At 46.3% G+C, this 18302-nt stretch overlaps 1 protein-coding gene across 2 annotated transcripts in view; it reads left to right on the forward strand.

Annotated features, from left to right (window-relative positions):
- LOC137532039 (Fc receptor-like protein 5) overlaps nucleotides 1-18302 on the forward strand; it is a 136767-nt gene that overhangs the window by 104447 nt on the left and 14018 nt on the right. For both annotated transcript variants that reach the window (XM_068252140.1, XM_068252141.1), the window contains 2 exons: nucleotides 5413-5706; nucleotides 7342-7620. In XM_068252140.1, the coding sequence (XP_068108241.1) occupies nucleotides 5413-5706; nucleotides 7342-7620 (573 nt within the window). The remainder of the gene's footprint in view (nucleotides 1-5412; nucleotides 5707-7341; nucleotides 7621-18302) is intronic.

Genomic DNA, 18302 nt, shown 5'->3' on the forward strand with positions numbered 1-18302 from the left:
GTGCATAATTTGAAAAGGCATGCGTTTTGAAAATCCAATCTTGGACATGGCGTAGCAGAGCGGCTAGATTATATAGTCGTATGTCAGGTAGATTTAATCCTCCCAATTCCTTACCCACTTTTAATTTTTGTAAGGATACCCGATGTTTTTTTGTTTTCCCATATAAATTTTCCAAAGGCTGAATTTATGTCTTGTACATCTTTATGCTTAAGGAGAATCGGTAGTGTTTGTAATGGGTATAATAGTCTACCCATCGAAAACATTTTAACTAAAGCCGCTCTACCAGCCAATCCCAGAGGGAGATTACTCCATTTGTTTAGTTGAGTAAGGACGTCTTTGATAAGTGGAGTGATATTTGCTTTATATATTAGTGTGGAGTCTCTAGTTATGTTAATGCCGAGGTATTTGAAGCTGGTTTTATTTATATTGATCCCCAGGGACTCCCAGCTTTTGACATCTGCCATTTTTGATAGTGGCATCAGAATACTTTTACCTATATTGACTTTAAACCCCGACCAATAACCTATGTCCTGGATTAACTTAAAGATCTCAGGTACCTGGGTTATGGGATCTGAGAGAAAAATGATGATGTCATCTGCAAAAAGACATTGCTGCACCCCCTTTTCACCCACTCTTATTCTGGATATTTCTTTTCTCAATATTCTGGCTAGGGGCTCTACTGCTAAATTAAAAAGGAGAGGAGAAAGAGGGCACCCTTGTCTTGTTCCCTTTTCAAGAGAGAAGGAGTTGGAAATATGACTTTGACCTAATATTTGGGCCCTGGGGGAATCATATATGGCTTTGATGGCATTTAACAAAGGCCCCTGGAACCCTTGATTCTGCAGGAGCATGTCAAACCAATCCCATTCCACATTATCGAATGCTTTTTCAGCATCTAATGAGAGTATGGCTGCATTTTTATTTGATTTGGGGTAGGCCCGAACATGCTCCAACAGTACCATCACTTTTCTAATGTTCGTGACTGCCGCCCTTCCTTTAATGAAGCCAACTTGATTGGGATGAATTAGTGAAGGGAGTATTGTGGCCAGCCTCTCTGCGAGGATCTTTGAGAAGATTTTTGCATCCTGATTTAGCAATGAGATAGGTCTATAGGATGCAGGATCCGTAGGATCCTTACCCTCTTTAGGTATAAGTCTGATATAGGCTAGGGTACCCGTAGGTAGGTATTGTTTATTTGTTAATATTTTATTGAAGACCTCAGTTAAAGGCTGGCCAATCTCACCCTTAAGGGTTTTGAAGAATTCCGCCGTATACCCATCAGGTCCCGGGGATTTAAAATTTTTCAGATTTTTAATAGTACTCAAGACTTCTCCCTCCGTGATGGGGGCATTTAGAAAGTATGACTAATTTTGGGGAGGTTAATTTTTTTTAGAAATGCGCCCAGGCCTACAGACGGCTGTCTCGTTTTCGAGTATATTTTTTGGAAGTAAGTTGAAAATATCTCTAAGACTTCTTTGGGGTTCATTGTTGGCTGGCCTTGAGCATTTTTAAGTATAATTGGCTTTCGATTTCTGCAATCCTGAGCCTTTGCTATGTTAGCCAGAATCTTCCCACTCTTTTCCCCATGCCTGAACCATTTGAGTTCCATATAGGACCTATTGATATCCGCTTTTGCTTTGAACCACATGTCCGCTATCAGTTTTTCTTTTAGCCATAACTTTCTATTTACCTCAGTAGGGGATTTAGAGAATTGTAGGTAAGCTGATCTCGTTTTTAGGATCATGTCGTGATAATTTTTGTTTAATATTTTTTTCTTAGTGGCTTGATAGGCCGTAATTCTGCCTCTAAGCACTGCTTTCGCAGTTTCCCAGAAGAGAAAAGGGTTGTCCCTGTGTTGTCTATTGTCGTATGAGTATTCTTGCCACCAGCTAATTACTGATGCTTCAAAGGCTTCATCTCCATAGAGTTGAGACGGAAAGCGCCATAAAGTCTGCGAAGCCTTGGGCATTGAATCTGCAATTATTAGGGAGATTGGTGCGTGATCGGATATCAATATGTCCTCTATAGATGCTATTTCTATTTTGTTTAATAAGGACTCATGAACTAAGAATAGGTCTATGCGTGAAAAGGATTTTGTAGGTGGGGAGTAGAAACTAAACTGGCGGTCCAAAGGGTGGAAGTGTTTCCATATATCAACTAAGGCTGTGGCTTCCAGTAGAGGTATAAGCCTAGTGTCTGAGTGCCTAGGATGTGGGATGGCTGGCTTTCTATCTTCTATGGTATTTATCACAGAATTTATGTCACCAGCCACTATTAGCGAATTTGTTGACTCCTTATTAATGTGTGCAAGTAATGAGTCAAAAAATTCTCTATTTTCCCTATTTGGCCCATATGTGTTGTAGATCACCAGCTTTTCTCCCATCACTTGAATCTCCATCCTGATCCATCTGCCATCCTGATCACATTCAGTCGACACAACTTGGTGTTGTACTTGTTTTCCGATTAAGATTAGGACCCCGGCTTTCCTGTGGACTGCAGGAGAGCCATAGACTGCCTCCAACCAACGTTTTTTCATGTACTGAAATTGGTCTGAGGACAAATGCGTTTCCTGTAGCAGGCCAATGTAAGTACCTAATTTTTGTAAATGTTTTAATACCCTAGACCGCTTGTTAGGCGATCTCAGTCCCTTTACATTCCACGGGATTATTTTCATGTTATTTTATCAACTGTGATCAGATAGCACCTGGACAGCAGGATATTACATACGAAATATGAAGAAATTATTTCCCTTTTCCATAGAGCAGAGAGACCAAACAACCCTTCCCAACTACCTAAAACCCATTCCCCATAACAAACTTGCCCACCCCCCATCTCCAGAACCCCTGAACTTACGTAAAAGACTTCACTTCTTCCCCGTACCTTCATCTCCTTAATCTCCGAGAGCCACAAGACACACTACCGCTTAGTTAACATTTTTATACAGAACAGTTGGAAAAACATTTTTAATTACTGACATAGCATTGGTCTCCTCCAAAACACGGAAGAGAAGTCACATTCATGACTTTTAATCGAGTGCACAGGCTCCATTTCAATATGTGCATTAGACCCTGAGGGAGTCAGCCCTTCAGTCATTCTGTGAAAGCCTATCCTCACTTTCTTCTATAGCTAAAGATTTTACAAAGGATAGCGCTTGATCCGGGGCATGGAATGCGTGCGTTTTGTTATTCAGATCTGTGACTCTGAGTATTGCAGGATATGCCAGTGTGAACTTGAGCTTTTTGTTGAAAAGTGCACTGCAGACTTTACTAAAGGCTTGTCCAGGGCCGGCCCTAGACTTTTTGCCGCCTGAGGCAAATTTAGGAGGGAGCTGCTGCTGCCGCCGCCCCCCCCCCCCCCGTCCGTGGGTGCGGGGGGGGGGAGGCGGCCGCCGAGCCGGAGGGGTAGCGGGCAGGTCGGGGGTATTGGGCCTAGCGGTGGGGAGGGGGGTCGGACCCCCCCCTCCCTCGCCTGGGTCCCCCGATCTGCGCTCCCCTCCAGCCTGTAATTAGGAAGCTGCTGCCAGATCGTAAGAGGCACGGGCGGGGACTCACCTTATCCGCGTTCCATCGTGCACTCCACTGACGTCACTTCCTGCATCGCCGTCCACTTACAATACAGTGGGCGGCGATGCAGGAAGTGACGTCAGTGGAGCGCTCGCTGGAACGCGGAAAAGGTGGGTCCTCCCCGCCCGTGCCTCTTACGATCTGGCAGCAGCTTCCTAATTACAGGCTGGAGGGGAGCGCAGATCGGGGGACCCAGGCGAGGGAGGGGGGGTCCGATCCCCCTCCCCACCGCTAGGCCCAATACCCCCGACCTGCCCGCTACCCCTCGGCTCGGCAGCCGCCGGCCGGCCCCCCCGGGCGGGTGCCGCCCTTAGAAGTTTGCCGCCTGAGGAAAATGTTTCACCCCGCCTCATGAGCGGGCCGGCCCTGGGCTTGTCTTTTGCGTGAGACTTCTGCAGAATAGTCGTTGAACAACCTGATGGGGTGAGACTGTAAAAGTAAATCCTGCTTTAGAGATCTGTAAGCTGTCATAATGGCCGCCTTATCTGCAAAGTCGAAGTACTTTACCATGATCATGCGAGGCATCTTTGCTTGCTGTTTTGGTTTCAAGGGGCCGACTCTATGTGCCCTCTCTACTTTCATTGGGGTGGTAAGGCCTAGCAGAGCAGGAATATCTGTTGCGCAAATGGCGTGAAGCTGGGCCTGAGTAAAATCCTCAGGGAGACCCACAACGCGTATGTTGCTACGCCTCGATCTGTTTTCCAGATCCTCAATTCTGTCATATGCTTCTGCATTCTCTTTAGTGAGATTTTCAATGCGGTCATTAGCAGTTTCCAATACTTGCTCACAGTCTGTGAATCTGTAATCTATTTCTGGGCTACATGTCTTACCCTCCACAGAGAGCCTGTCATCATCTGAATCACATTCTGGTTCTGGTGGCCGCTGTCCCTGGCTGCGTTAGTCTGGCTTGGAGGAGCCGCCAGGCCTGTTCTTTGTGTTGCCGCCCGCCATCTTGGAAACCGCGCCTCCCACTGTGCGACTGTCAGGGCGAGTGAGGAAGCGGTCCATTCAGCAGCGCTGAAGCGTGTCCTATCCTCCCGGTGTTCTGGGGTTGTAATCCGGGTGTCTGGTCGGGCGTTTGGTGGGGTGTAGCGGCTTGTGTGGTTCTTGGCCAGCCGGAGCTCTTTCTCCTAGCCCCTCATGCACGGGCGCCGGAACCGGAAGTCTTTGGGGGGAATTTTATTCATGATTGGTGTAGCGCAGGCCTGGGTTTGTACGCTTTACCGCTGAAAACCACTGTCAGCAGCCACCCCCTATAGTATAGGTAGTCAGATGACCCTCCCCCCACCTCCAGTATAGGTTGCCAAATAACCCCTCCTCTTCTCCAGTTTAGATAGCCTGATGAGTCCTTCCAGCTAGTATAAGAAGCTAGTTGACCCTCCCCCCTTCCGTATAGATAGCCTGATTACCCTCTTTCCTCCAGTATAGGTAGCTAGATGAGCCTTCCCCCTAATATAGCTTGCTGCCCACCCGTCCTTGGTCCTGTGGTGCCCTAGCCCACGGCCTATGTGGCCTTGCCTTAAATCCGGCGCTGGTGTAGCCTTTTCTGCATCAAAAAAAGTCTAGCTGCCACAGGTAAAAGCTAGTTAAGAGTCTAGGTGAAAGCTAACCCCCCCCCCCCCCCCAAAGTTTACAAGTTAGTGTTATATAGGCAACAGGGTACCTCTATGGAGTATTTGCATCTCATAGTTTGTTTGTTGTTTTGATAGTTATCCTTTAAGCTGATTTAAAAATAAGATTGTTAATTGCATAAAATGTAATACAAATGGCTTTTTCAAACATGCCATATATGTACTGTGAAATCGATAAAGCATGGCTGATTATAAATTTGTTTCAATGACTCTTTCAGATACTTTCCCCTACTTGCAACTGAGGGCAAGCCGAGATTTGGTCATAGAAGGGGACCCTGTAGTTCTGTCATGTGATACTGCCTTGAATTCAGCCCTCAGCCCCCTCCGTGGCAAAACAGAGCTACGGTTCGCTTTCTACAAAGATGGAAAGAATATTGTGGCCTTTGGCACCTCTGACACATATCTGATCTCATCAGCTGAGAAGCAGCAATCCGGAAACTACACCTGTGAAGTTAAAAGTTCTACAAATGGCGTAACGAAAATGAGCCCGGCGTTCTCTGTTGATGTAGAAGGTGACTATGAGATACATATTACAATGAGGAGGGCAGTCTGATTGTTAACATTGTGAATTACTCATTTAAACGCCCCATAATCCCTTTCCAACGTACTTTGGTCAGTGGGTGTTCTATATTTCAATCATGGGTGGCTATACAGGGAACTGTAGAGTGTTACTACCATATAGCCCGGAATATAAGTCGACCTCGTATATAAGTCGACTCCAATATTTGACCCTCTTAAGCTGGAATTTTGTATTTACTCAAGTACAAGTCTATCCAGCAAAGTTAATGGCTGTACTTGGGGACCAGGAAGAATTAACTGCTGCACTTGGGGCCCAGGAGGGGTTACTGACTGCACTGCATACAGTATTGCAGCCAATAACTCTTCCAGGCCCCAAAGTGCAGCAATTATTTTCTCTCCTTTTTGCAGATCAGTATTCCCTCCTGCATACGTATCAAAATGGCGCTGGGAGACTTGGTATGGCTTATCGTATACTGGGGACACCTATAGACCTGGCTACTTATACTGTACTTATACTAATTATTTATTTAAGTATTTATATAGCACCAACATATTAGACAGCGCTGTACAGAGTATGTATTGTCTTGTCATTAACTGTCCCTCAGAGGGGCTCACAATCTAATCCCAACCATAGTCATATGTGTATATATGTATCGTATAGTGTATGTATAGTAATCTTTGGCCAATTTTTAGGGGGGAAGCCAATTAACTTATCTGTATGTTATTGGGATGTGGGAGGAAACCGTAGTGCCTGGAAGAAACCCACGCAGACACGGGGAGAACATACAAACTCCTTGCAGATGTTGACCTGGCTGGGATTCGAAACGGGAACCCAGCGCTGCAAGGCGAGAGCGCTAACCACTACGCCACCGTGCTGCCATACTACTGTACTATATTGTACTGCCATCTTCAGCAGTACTTCTCAGAGTATGTAGTCACGTCACTGACTGTCCTCTGAGGAGCTCACAAGATGGATGAACTCCCAATAGGGGTGCCCCGCGTTTTAAGGACCATAAGCACTGCACCGGCTTGTGTTATGAGGTTGTGACTAGAAAGCCACCATACATTTTTAGCAAAAGATTAAGAAACGAGATCTCAAAACCAAAGAAAACCAAAGGCATAAGTCAATCTGATATTTCTCTCATTCCCGTTCAATCTGGCCACAAATTGTTCAAGCTCCTCCACCGTACCCTTCCACGCCACCAGCACATCATTCTTGTACCTAATCCATAGGGTGACTTGTACGCCATACTCTGGGCTAGGATATACTTCCTCACATTCCCACAGGCCCAAATGCAAACATGCATAGGCAGGACTCAGACCACACGACGCCCCCATGGAGGTAACTCGCAATTGATGATAATAGAGCCCACCGAATAGAAAACAATTCTGTGTGAGAATTGGCTCCATAGCTTCAACCAAAAAACGTATTTACCTCAGTGAACCTCGTTAATAAGTATGTAACTTTAGATGTTTTAAACGGGTTAAGGAGAGTTGTTCCAATCCAAGCATCACAGGAGTCCAGAAGTAGTTATATCGTCTCTTATGGTGTGATGAATGACCCCTTGGATAAAAATAAACCTTGTTGTAAAATGAATCTCTAACTAAGTTACCTTCTTATGTTTCAGATTTGTTTTCTTCTCCAATATTAAATACCAACTCCAACCCATATTTACAAGGACGCATCTCATATCTATCTTGTGACACAACCGCCCACCCAAAAAGACTGAAGTCAGAACTGAAATATTCATTTTACAAGAATGAGAAGTCTATCCAGAAATTGTCACCTTCCAGCATTTACAGAATGACGATCAGTGGTGGTGACACTGGAAACTACACCTGTGAAGTTACGTATTCCACGTTCAACGTGGTCAAGAAGAGCAACATCAAAAATATTCAAGTGCAAGGTGTGCAGTCAGACCTCCATATTTCATTTCCCAGTTCTCTCAAATGGAGCTCTTATGCCCATTTTTTTTCATGTATGGCATGCCCAGTTCAGTTATGATCAGCACCACCTGAATTTTATGTAACACATTTAAAGGAACTTCAATATATTTTTTTATAGAATCTTTTTTTTCTTTTTAAATAATGTAAAGTCTTGTAGATCCTCTGCAGATATAAGGGAATAAAACAGATATTTACCTAAGAAGAGGAAAACCTCTAGTCCTCCAAAGGCTTCCAACTTCCTCCTCCAGACCACTGGAGCCCTCCTGAAGTTTGGATTTCTGATCCTGACTGCAGTCTTCTTCATGTATGAGTATGGCCATGCTACATTTGATAGTTTCTAGGCTAAATTGCACCCAGGGTGAGGGTGTAAAAATTGCGCCCCCCTTCCCTCTCACCCTCGTGGACTTGTGAACGCTTCCTTTTTAGGGACAGTCACACAGCCACAGGTCACAAGTAGATCTGCCTACTTACTAGTGACCAGCCGCTCATCTAGGAGGAAGCAGGGACCAGGAAAACACACAGGCAACGAGAGCCCGGAAAGCCGACTACTCCATGGACAGCCTGCAGTACCGCTACAGGACATCAGGTGTCATCACGCGGTGGTGACGTGATGATGACTTGACGTTGGATGCAAGCAGTCCAGGAGGAGTCAAGGAAGGCGATCGTGCTGGTAATCCTCTTTCGTCATTTGGCTGCACCACGCGTTACCAGCTCCCTAGCGGTTATGTCCTTCTGCCTGCACCCCCTTCTTCTACTTGCCGGTCTGCGCCCAGGGCGGTCGCCCTGCCGCACTACCCAAGAAATCGCCCTGCATCTGCGTAAGTATAGCCATGCCTGAGTAGTAGCACGGAGCCACTTGTCCACGAGTGACTCCAGCGTACTGCACAGGCACAACGCCACTAATACAGTCATGCTCATGTTTGAAGAGGAGAACAGTCATGATCAGTGATGACTATAATCAGCTAATTATGCATACATTTTCGCATTTACGCCTATACGTAATTACAAATTGCTAATTCAATTGACTTTGTATAAGCATTCATAATTACGCATGAATGTATGCATTATTGACGCGTAATTTCATGCCGACATTGGCGGTGAATAGCAAAACCCCCATACATGCTATTGCTACCATTTTAAAAATGCAAAAAAAAAAGTTTTTTAAAGAGACTCTGTAACAAAATTTTGAGCCTTATTTCTTCTATCCTATAAGTTCCTATACCTGTTCTAATGTGCTCTGGCTTACTGCAGCTTTTCCTAGTTGCACTGTCTCTGTAATAAATCTTATCTCCTTTCCTCTGTCGGCTCTGTCGGGCTGAGGCTGGAATGTGTGGAATGTGCAGCACTGCTTGTGATCGGCAGAAGCTTTACACACCCACTTCAAGCTCTCCTCTCAGCCTATCACACTCTGGTTAGCAGCCATGTCTTTGTTTGTAAACACTGCATAAAAATGGCAATTACAAGCCAGGATTGCAGCAGGGAGGGGCAGAAACAGCACAGAGGGGCCCAGGAGAACATAATAAATAGAATGGTATGCTTTTTATTGTAAGAATTTTAGAGTACAGATTCTCTTTAGCCACTTCAGCTTAAAGGGTTGTTAACGTTATGCATCCGAGCAACTTTTACCTCTCATTCATTTGCCAATAACTTTATCACTACTTATTACTCTGAAATTATCTATATCTTGTTTTTTCCGCCACTAATTAGGGCTCTTTCACATTACAGGCAGCGGTAAAAAGCTAACACACTGCGTTTTGGCTGCAGGCGTTTTGAAGGCGTTTTGAAGGTGTTTTAACGCCAACATATTACTATCAATTGTAATAAGAAACGCCACGGTCAGCCCTAAAAAAGCTCCTGGGAGCTTCAAATGCAACGCTCCAAAACGCAGCGTTAAGTGTGAAAGGTAAAATGAAAGTCTACGGACTTTCATTTTACCTTGGAAAACGCCAACTATGGCTGTGGCGTTAAAACGCCGAAAAAGCCCCCTAGTGTGAAAGGGCCCTTAGGCTTTCTTTGGAGGGTACATTTTGCTAAGAATTATTTTATACTAAATGCATTTTAACAGGAAGATTAAGAAAGAGATGGAAAAAAATCATTATTTCTCAGTTTTTGGCCATTATAGTTTTAAATTAATACATGCTACCGTAATTAAAACCCATGTATTTTATTTGCCCATTTGTCCCGGTTATTACACCGCTTAAATTATGTCTCTATCACAATTTATGGCGCCAATATTTTATTTGGAATTAAAGGTGCATTTTTTCAATTTGCATCCATCATTATTTACAAGCCTATAATTTAAAAAATTATATTAACATACTTTCTTGACATGCATATTTAAAAAGTTCAGATCCTTAGGTAAATATTTATGTTTTTTTTTATTGTAATTTTCTTTTAAATATTTTTTTTATTAAAATTTTTATTTGGGTAATTTTTGGTATGGGAAAGTAAACCGCTCATTTTTAAATGTAATTTAATGTATTTATTTATTAAAAAATGCATGTGGGTGTAGTTTACTATTTTGGCCACAAGATGGCCACAGTCAGAAAAGTCCTGGAAGCATATGATGATTCATTGATCGGCGGCAGGCGGTGGGATCGCGCGCACCGCACACTGGCAGCAGCACAGCCTATCTGGATGAACATATTAGTCCAGATAGGCTGAAGTGGTTAAACTCAAAAAAAAAAATGAGTTTAAAAACTCTTTGCATTTTTAAAATCTATTTTCTCAAAGCTACAGGGTCTTTTTGAAATTTTTTTTTTTTTTACTTCTACCCACTATCCTCTTTAAAGAGACACTGAAGCGAAAAAAAAAATATGATATAATGAATTGGTTGTGTACAATGAATAATTACTAGAAGATTAGCAGCAAAGAAAATATTCTCAGATTTTTATTTTCAGGTATACAGTGTTTTTTCTAACATTGCATCATTCTATAATATGTGCAGATTACACAACACTCAGCATTCAAAATGATTCTTTCAGAGCAGTCTGTGAACTAATGACCTCTCCTCTGGCAGAAGAAAAGTAAATTGTCCAGGAACAGTTGAGATAATAAAAGTCAGATAACAGCCCTCTCCACGACTTTGAAAGTCGATGAGCTTAATTGCTTTTTTGCATAGAGATAACAACTGGAGTTTCTTAACTCTTCCTGTACTGGAAACAATTAGACTGATGTATCTGATCTTAATGTTTTATTTCTTAGCTGTACTACACATACAAATCATAATATCATAATTTTTTTTTCGCTTTAGTGTCTCTTTAACATATGTAGCAATTTTGGTAGCACAAAATTATGCGTAAATTATGCTTAAATTAATGCACAATTATGAATGCTTACAATTGCATACAAATTAATTACGTTTTTTCCCAAAATGTTGCACTACGATTAAGATGCGTAAATGCGAATTACGATGCGTAATTATTATGCTTGGTTCACAATAAGACCATAAAATCTAGATCAATAGCGTTCTGACATGAGATTCTATACTGTATGCTTGTTCCAGTAGTGCAAATTTGCAAAAATCTCATCTTATGTGAATTTGCTGTTTTCATGGCGAAAACTAGTGTTGGGCGAACACCTAGATGTTCGGGTTCGAGAACGTTCGCCGAACATCGCCGCGATGTTCGGGTGTTCGCGCCGAACTCCGAACATAATGGAAGTCAATGGGGACCCGAACTTTCGTGCTTTGTAAAGCTTCCTTACATGCTACATACCCCAAATTAGCAGGGTATGTGCACCTCGGGAGTGGGTACAAGAGGAAAAAAAATATTTGAAAAAGAGCTTATAGTTTTTGAGAAAATTGATTGTAAAGTTTCAAAGGAAAAACTGTCTTTTAAATGCTGAAAATGTCATGTTTCTTTGCACAGGTAACATGCTTTTTACCGCCATGCAGTCATAAATGTAATAAAGAGAAGAGGTTCCATAAACAGGGACCGGTAACGCTAACCCAGCAGCAGCAGCAGCACACGTGATGGAACAGGAGGAGGCGCAGGAGGAGAAGGCCACGCTTTTTGAGACACAACAACCCAGGCCTTGCATGAGGACAAGAAGCGTGCGGATAGCATGCTTTTTACCGCCATGCAGTCATAAATGTAATAAAGAGAAGAGGTTCCATAAACAGGGACCGGTAACGCTAACCCAGCAGCAGCAGCAGCACACGTGATGGAACAGGAGGAGGCGCAAGAGGAGAAGGCCACGCTTTTTGAGACACAACAACCCAGGCCTTGCATGAGGACAAGAAGCGTGCAGATAGCATGCTTTTTACCGCCATGCAGTCATAAATGTAATAAAGAGAAGAGGTTCCATAAACAGGGACCGGTAACGCTAACCCAGCAGCAGCAGCAGCACACGTGATGGAACAGGAGGAGGCGCAGGAGGAGAAGGCCACGCTTTTTGAGACACAACAACCCAGGCCTTGCATGAGGACAAGAAGCGTGCGGATATAGCAGCAATGCTTTTTGCCGCCATGCAGTCATAAATGTAATAAAGAGAAGAGGTTCCATAAACAGGGACCGGTAACGCTAACCCAGCAGCAGCACACGTGATGGAACAGGAGGAGGCGCAGGAGGAGAACGCCACGCTTTTTGAGACACAACCACCCAGGCCTTGCATGAGGACAAGAAGCGTGCGGATAGCATGCTTTTTACCGCCATGCAGTCATAAATGTAATAAAGAGAAGAGGTTCCATAAACAGGGACCGGTAACGCTAACCCAGCAGCAGCAGCAGCAGCACACGTGATGGAACAGGAGGAGGCGCAGGAGGAGAAGGCCACGCTTTTTGAGACACAACAACCCAGGCCTTGCATGAGGACAAGAAGCGTGCGGATAGCATGCTTTTTACCGCCATGCAGTCATAAGTGTAATAAAGAGAAGAGGTTCCATAAACAGGGACCGGTAACGCTAACCCAGCAGCAGCAGCAGCACACGTGATGGAACAGGAGGAGGCGCAGGAGGAGAAGGCCACGCTTTTTGAGACACAACAACCCAGGCCTTGCATGAGGACAAGAAGCGTGCGGATATAGCAGCAATGCTTTTTGCCGCCATGCAGTCATAAATGTAATACAGATGAGAGGTTCAATAAACAGGGACCGGAAACGCTAAACCATCCCAGATGTTCATTGGTCATGTTACTTGGTTGGGGTCCTGGAGTGTTGCGTAGTCGTTTCCAATCCAGGATTGATTCATTTTAATTTGAGTCAGACGGTCTGCATTTTCTGTGGAGAGGCGGATACGCCGATCTGTGACGATGCCTCCGGCAGCACTGAAACAGCGTTCCGACATAACGCTGGCTGCAGGGCAAGCCAGCACCTCTATTGCGTACATTGCCAGTTCGTGCCAGGTGTCTAGCTTCGATACCCAATAGTTGAAGGGTGCAGATGGATTGTTCGACATAGCTACGCCATCTGACATGTAGTCCTTGACCATCTTCTCCAGGCGATCGGTGTTGGAGGTGGATCTGCACGCTTGCTGTTCAGTGGGCTGCTGCTGCATGGGTGTCAGAAAATTTTCCCACTCCAAGGACACTGCCGATACCATTCCCTTTTGGGCACTAGCTGCGGCTTGTGTTGTTTGCTGCCCTCCTGGTCGTCCTGGGTTTTCGGAAGTCAGTCTGTCGGCGTACAACTGGCTAGAGGAGGGGGAGGATGTCAATCTCCTCTCTAAAGTCTCCACAAGGGCCTGCTGGTATTCTTCCATTTTGACCTGTCTGACTCTTTCTTCAAGCAGTTTTGGAACATTGTGTTTGTACCGTGGATCCAGAAGGGTATAAACCCAGTAATTGGTGTTGTCCAGAATGCGCACAATGCGTGGGTCGCGTTCAATGCAGTCTAGCATGAATTGAGCCATGTGTGCCAGAGTCCTACCAGAATCCTCATCATCCTCTTGTGAGCGTTGTGATAGTTGTTGTGATGCATCATATTCGTCACCTTCTTCCTGGTCTGCTTCTGCTGACCATTCGCGCTGAATTGTGGAAGTCCAACGTGCACCGCTCTGGCCCTCGCCAGTGGTGGCAGGAAATTCCTGCTCCAACTCCAGCTGTTCCTCCTCCTCTTCTTCGTCATAGCTGCTGGGGCCAGCGTTTCCTGAGGCGGATGGCCTGATGTTGGTACCATCACGCTGATCGTTTTCTCCTTCAGATTCCCCCAGTTGCATCATGACAGCTGTTTCCTTGATTTTCAACATTGACCTCTTCAGTAAACACAGCAGTGGTATGGTAATGCTGACTGAAGAGTTGTCACTGCTCACAAGCAACGTGGATTGCTCAAAATTTTGGAGGACTTGGCAGAGGTCCAACATGTTGGCCCAATCGGATCCACAGAAGCTTGGCAGCTGTCCGGATGCGCCTCGGTACTGCGCCATCATGTACTGGCCCACTGCACTCTTCTGCTCGCAAAAGCGGGCTAGCATGTGCAGCGTAGAATTCCAGCGCGTAGGGACATCACACAGCAAGCGATGGTGGGGGAGATTGAAGCGCTCCTGCATCTTGGCGAGTGCCCCCGAAGCAGTACTGGAATTTCTACAATGTTTGGCCACTCGACGCACCTTCAACAGAAGATCGGCCACGCCTGGGTATGTCCTCAGGAACCGCTGAACTACTAGGTTCATCACGTGCGCCAGGCAAGGGATGTGTGTCAGCTTAGCCAACCTTAAAGCGCGAATGAGATTACTCCCATTATCACACACAACCATGCCCGGTTTCAGGTCCAGCGGTGCCAGCCACAAATCCGTCTGTTCCTTTATTCCCCTCCAAATTTCCTCCCCTGTGTGCTGCTTATCCCCAAGGCAGATCAGCTTCAGCAACGCTTGCTGACGCATGCCAACAGCTGTGCTGCACTGCTTCCACGATCCTACTGCTGCTGGTGCTGGGTTCGCGTTTCCGGATGAGGTACAGCTTTGAGATGCGTTGGAGGAGAAGGAGTCAGAGAGGTAGCTGCTGCTGTTGTTATCCAGTGGGAGGGACGGCGGTGCAGCTGTTTGCGGCGTGGGCAACACCCGCGCCGTAGCAGGTGAGGAATCGCTGCCAGGCTCCACAAGGTTCACCCAGTGCGCGGTAAGTGAGATGTATCGACCCTGGCCGAACGCACTCGTCCAGGTGTCAGTGGTGAGGTGAACCTTGCAGGCAACGGCATTCTTCAAGCTTCGGGTTATTTTGCTGACCACGTGCTCATGCAACTCAGGCACTGCAGAGCGCGCAAAGTGGTAGCGGCTGGGAACCACGTAACGTGGGATGGCCACTGACATCATGCCCTTGAAGCTGTTTGTCTCCACCACTCGATATGGCAGCATTTCGCAGGCCAGAAGCTTGGCTATGCTGGCTGTTACTGCCACGGCCCGGGGGTCATTTACTGGCAATTTCCTCTTGCGCTCAAACATCTCCGAGACAGACAACTGAACCGTAGGGCTGCACACTGAAGGGCTGTTGGTTCTTGTGTTTGATGAAGACTGGGAGACCTCAAGAGCACTACTCCGGAAAGTGACAGTGTCAGCGTCGTCTGATGTTTGTGAATGTTGTGAACCACGCAATGGCTGGGCTACTGCTGCTGCTGAGGCGGGTCTGGTGGTGAGTCTGGTGAACCCAAGGGAGGCAGTGTTGCTGGTACCCTGTCCTGTCGAGTTTGCCCACAGAGTGGGATGTTTGGATAGCATGTGGCGGCTCATGCTGGTGGTGGAGAGGTTGTTAATACTTTTCCCCCTGCTCAGGCGGGTCTTGCACACCTTGCAAATCGCCATGGTAACATCCTCAGTGCAGTCTTCAAAGAAAGCCCAGACTTTGGAGCACCTGCCTTGCTGGCGATTTCTGTTTGCGCCTCTTTTGCCTCTCACTTGAACTTCCACGCTTGTGGTGCCTGAAATTGCGCGCCGCCTACCTTGTGGCACAAGGCGAACTCGTGCAGCAGTGGGTTCTTCAACAGACTCATCTGTGCTGCTGCTACGACGGCGATGTTCTCGTTCACAAACAAAATCTGGGTCTATGTCCACATTGTCCATACCCTCCTCTTCCATCTCCTCAAACTCGTCATATGTCATTGTGGGGGGCCGCCGCCGTGGAGTAGAGCTCCCCAGAACAACCTCTGCGCAGCTCACTCCAACGTCGTCTTCCAGAGCTTCTCGGCCGACCTCCTGCAATTGCAACCCCTCCTGCCCAACTTGCTCAGGGATTTGGGTTTCAAAGTCCTCGGACTCGCCTTGTTGTATTTCAGTGCCCGGTGCATTTCCCACAGTTAATGGTTGTGAATCCGGGCACAACATTTCTGGCTGTTCCTCCATTGACCTTTCAAAGGTGGAAGTTTGTTGGCCTGGGAATAGCTCCTGCGAATACCCCATTGTGTCCTGAGGTAATTCATCGGACTGGTTATCTGGCAGTTGTGTGCGTGGTGTCGCTGCCAGTTGTGTCAGCTTTGTGCCCACTGGCTCCTTGTAACTGGCTGAGGACTCGGACCTCGTGCGTGATGTGCTGGTGCTGCTTAACCCACTGCTGGACGCTTGAGAGGTCATCCAAGTAATTATCTGGTCCTGTTCTTTTGGATCTGTGAGGGTTGTTGTCCTGGACAACATGGGCGGTATTGAGTGGGTTTTCTTGGGTGCTCCCCTGTGGCCTGTACGTGAACCGTCAGGGGAAACACCTCTTCCCTTGCCCCTCCCTCTTTCACCGGATTTCTTCCTCATTTCACTTATCCTTAAAGTACACGCTGACTGGCAGCAGTACAGTGGCAGTACCGAAATGCTATACAGTGGTGGGTGAGCGGTGTACCACTATTGCCAGCAGCGACACAGAGCACAATGCTATACAGTGGCGGGTGAGCGGTGTACTACTGTTCCCAGCAGACACAGAGTGGCAGTAAACACAATGCTATATAGTGTGGCTGAGCCGTGTACACACAGTGGCAGTAAACAATGCTATATAGTCTGGCTGAGCCGTGTATGTACACAGAGTGGCAGTACACACAATGCTATATAGTCTGGCTGAGCCGTGTACACAGAGTGGCAGTAAACAATGCTATATAGTCTGGCTGAGCGGTGTACACACAGTGGCAGTACACACAATGCTATGTAGTCTGGCTGAGCGGTGTACACAGAGTGGCAGTACACACAATGCTATATAGTCTGGCTGAGCGGTGTACACAGAGTGGCAGTACACACAATGCTATATAGTCTGGCTGAGCGGTGTACACAGAGTGGCAGTAAACAATGCTATATAGTCTGGCTGAGCGGTGTACACAGAGTGGCAGTACACACAATGCTATATAGTCTGGCTGAGCCGTGTACACACAGTGGCAGTAAACAATGCTATATAGTCTGGCTGAGCGGTGTACACAGAGTGGCAGTACACACAATGCTATATAGTCTGGCTGAGCGGTGTACACAGAGTGGCAGTACACACAATGCTATATAGTCTGGCTGAGCGGTGTACACAGAGTGGCAGTAAACAATGCTATATAGTCTGGCTGAGCGGTGTACACACAGTGGCAGTAAACAATGCTATATAGTCTGGCTGAGCGGTGTACACAGAGTGGCAGTACACACAATGCTATATAGTCTGGCTGAGCCGTGTACACACAGTGGCAGTAAACAATGCTATATAGTCTGGCTGAGCGGTGTACACAGAGTGGCAGTACACACAATGCTATATAGTCTGGCTGAGCGGTGTACACAGAGTGGCAGTACACACAATGCTATATAGTCTGGCTGAGCGGTGTACACACAGTGGCAGTACACACAATGCTATATAGTCTGGCTGAGCGGTGTACACAGAGTGGCAGTACACACAATGCTATATAGTCTGGCTGAGCGGTGTACACAGAGTGGCAGTAAACAATGCTATATAGTCTGGCTGAGCGGTGTACACACAGTGGCAGTACACACAATGCTATATAGTCTGGCTGAGCGGTGTACACAGAGTGGCAGTAAACAATGCTATATAGTCTGGCTGAGCGGTGTACACAGAGTGGCAGTACACACAATGCTATATAGTCTGGCTGAGCGGTGTACACAGAGTGGCAGTAAACAATGCTATAGTCTGGCTGAGCGGTGTACACAGAGTGGCAGTACACACAATGCTATATAGTCTGGCTGAGCCGTGTACACACAGTGGCAGTAAACAATGCTATATAGTCTGGCTGAGCGGTGTACACAGAGTGGCAGTACACACAATGCTATATAGTCTGGCTGAGCGGTGTACACACAGTGGCAGTACACACAATGCTATATAGTCTGGCTGAGCGGTGTACACAGAGTGGCAGTAAACAATGCTATATAGTCTGGCTGAGCGGTGTACACAGAGTGGCAGTACACACAATGCTATATAGTCTGGCTGAGCCGTGTACACACAGTGGCAGTAAACAATGCTATATAGTCTGGCTGAGCGGTGTACACAGAGTGGCAGTACACACAATGCTATATAGTCTGGCTGAGCGGTGCACACAGAGTGGCAGTACACACAATGCTATATAGTCTGGCTGAGCGGTGTACACAGAGTGGCAGTAAACAATGCTATATAGTCTGGCTGAGCGGTGTACACAGAGTGGCAGTACACACAATGCTATATAGTCTGGCTGAGCCGTGTACACACAGTGGCAGTAAACAATGCTATATAGTCTGGCTGAGCGGTGTACACAGAGTGGCAGTACACACAATGCTATAT

Source organism: Hyperolius riggenbachi, chromosome 9 (assembly GCF_040937935.1).
Source record: "Hyperolius riggenbachi isolate aHypRig1 chromosome 9, aHypRig1.pri, whole genome shotgun sequence".
NCBI lineage: Eukaryota > Metazoa > Chordata > Amphibia > Anura > Hyperoliidae > Hyperolius > Hyperolius riggenbachi.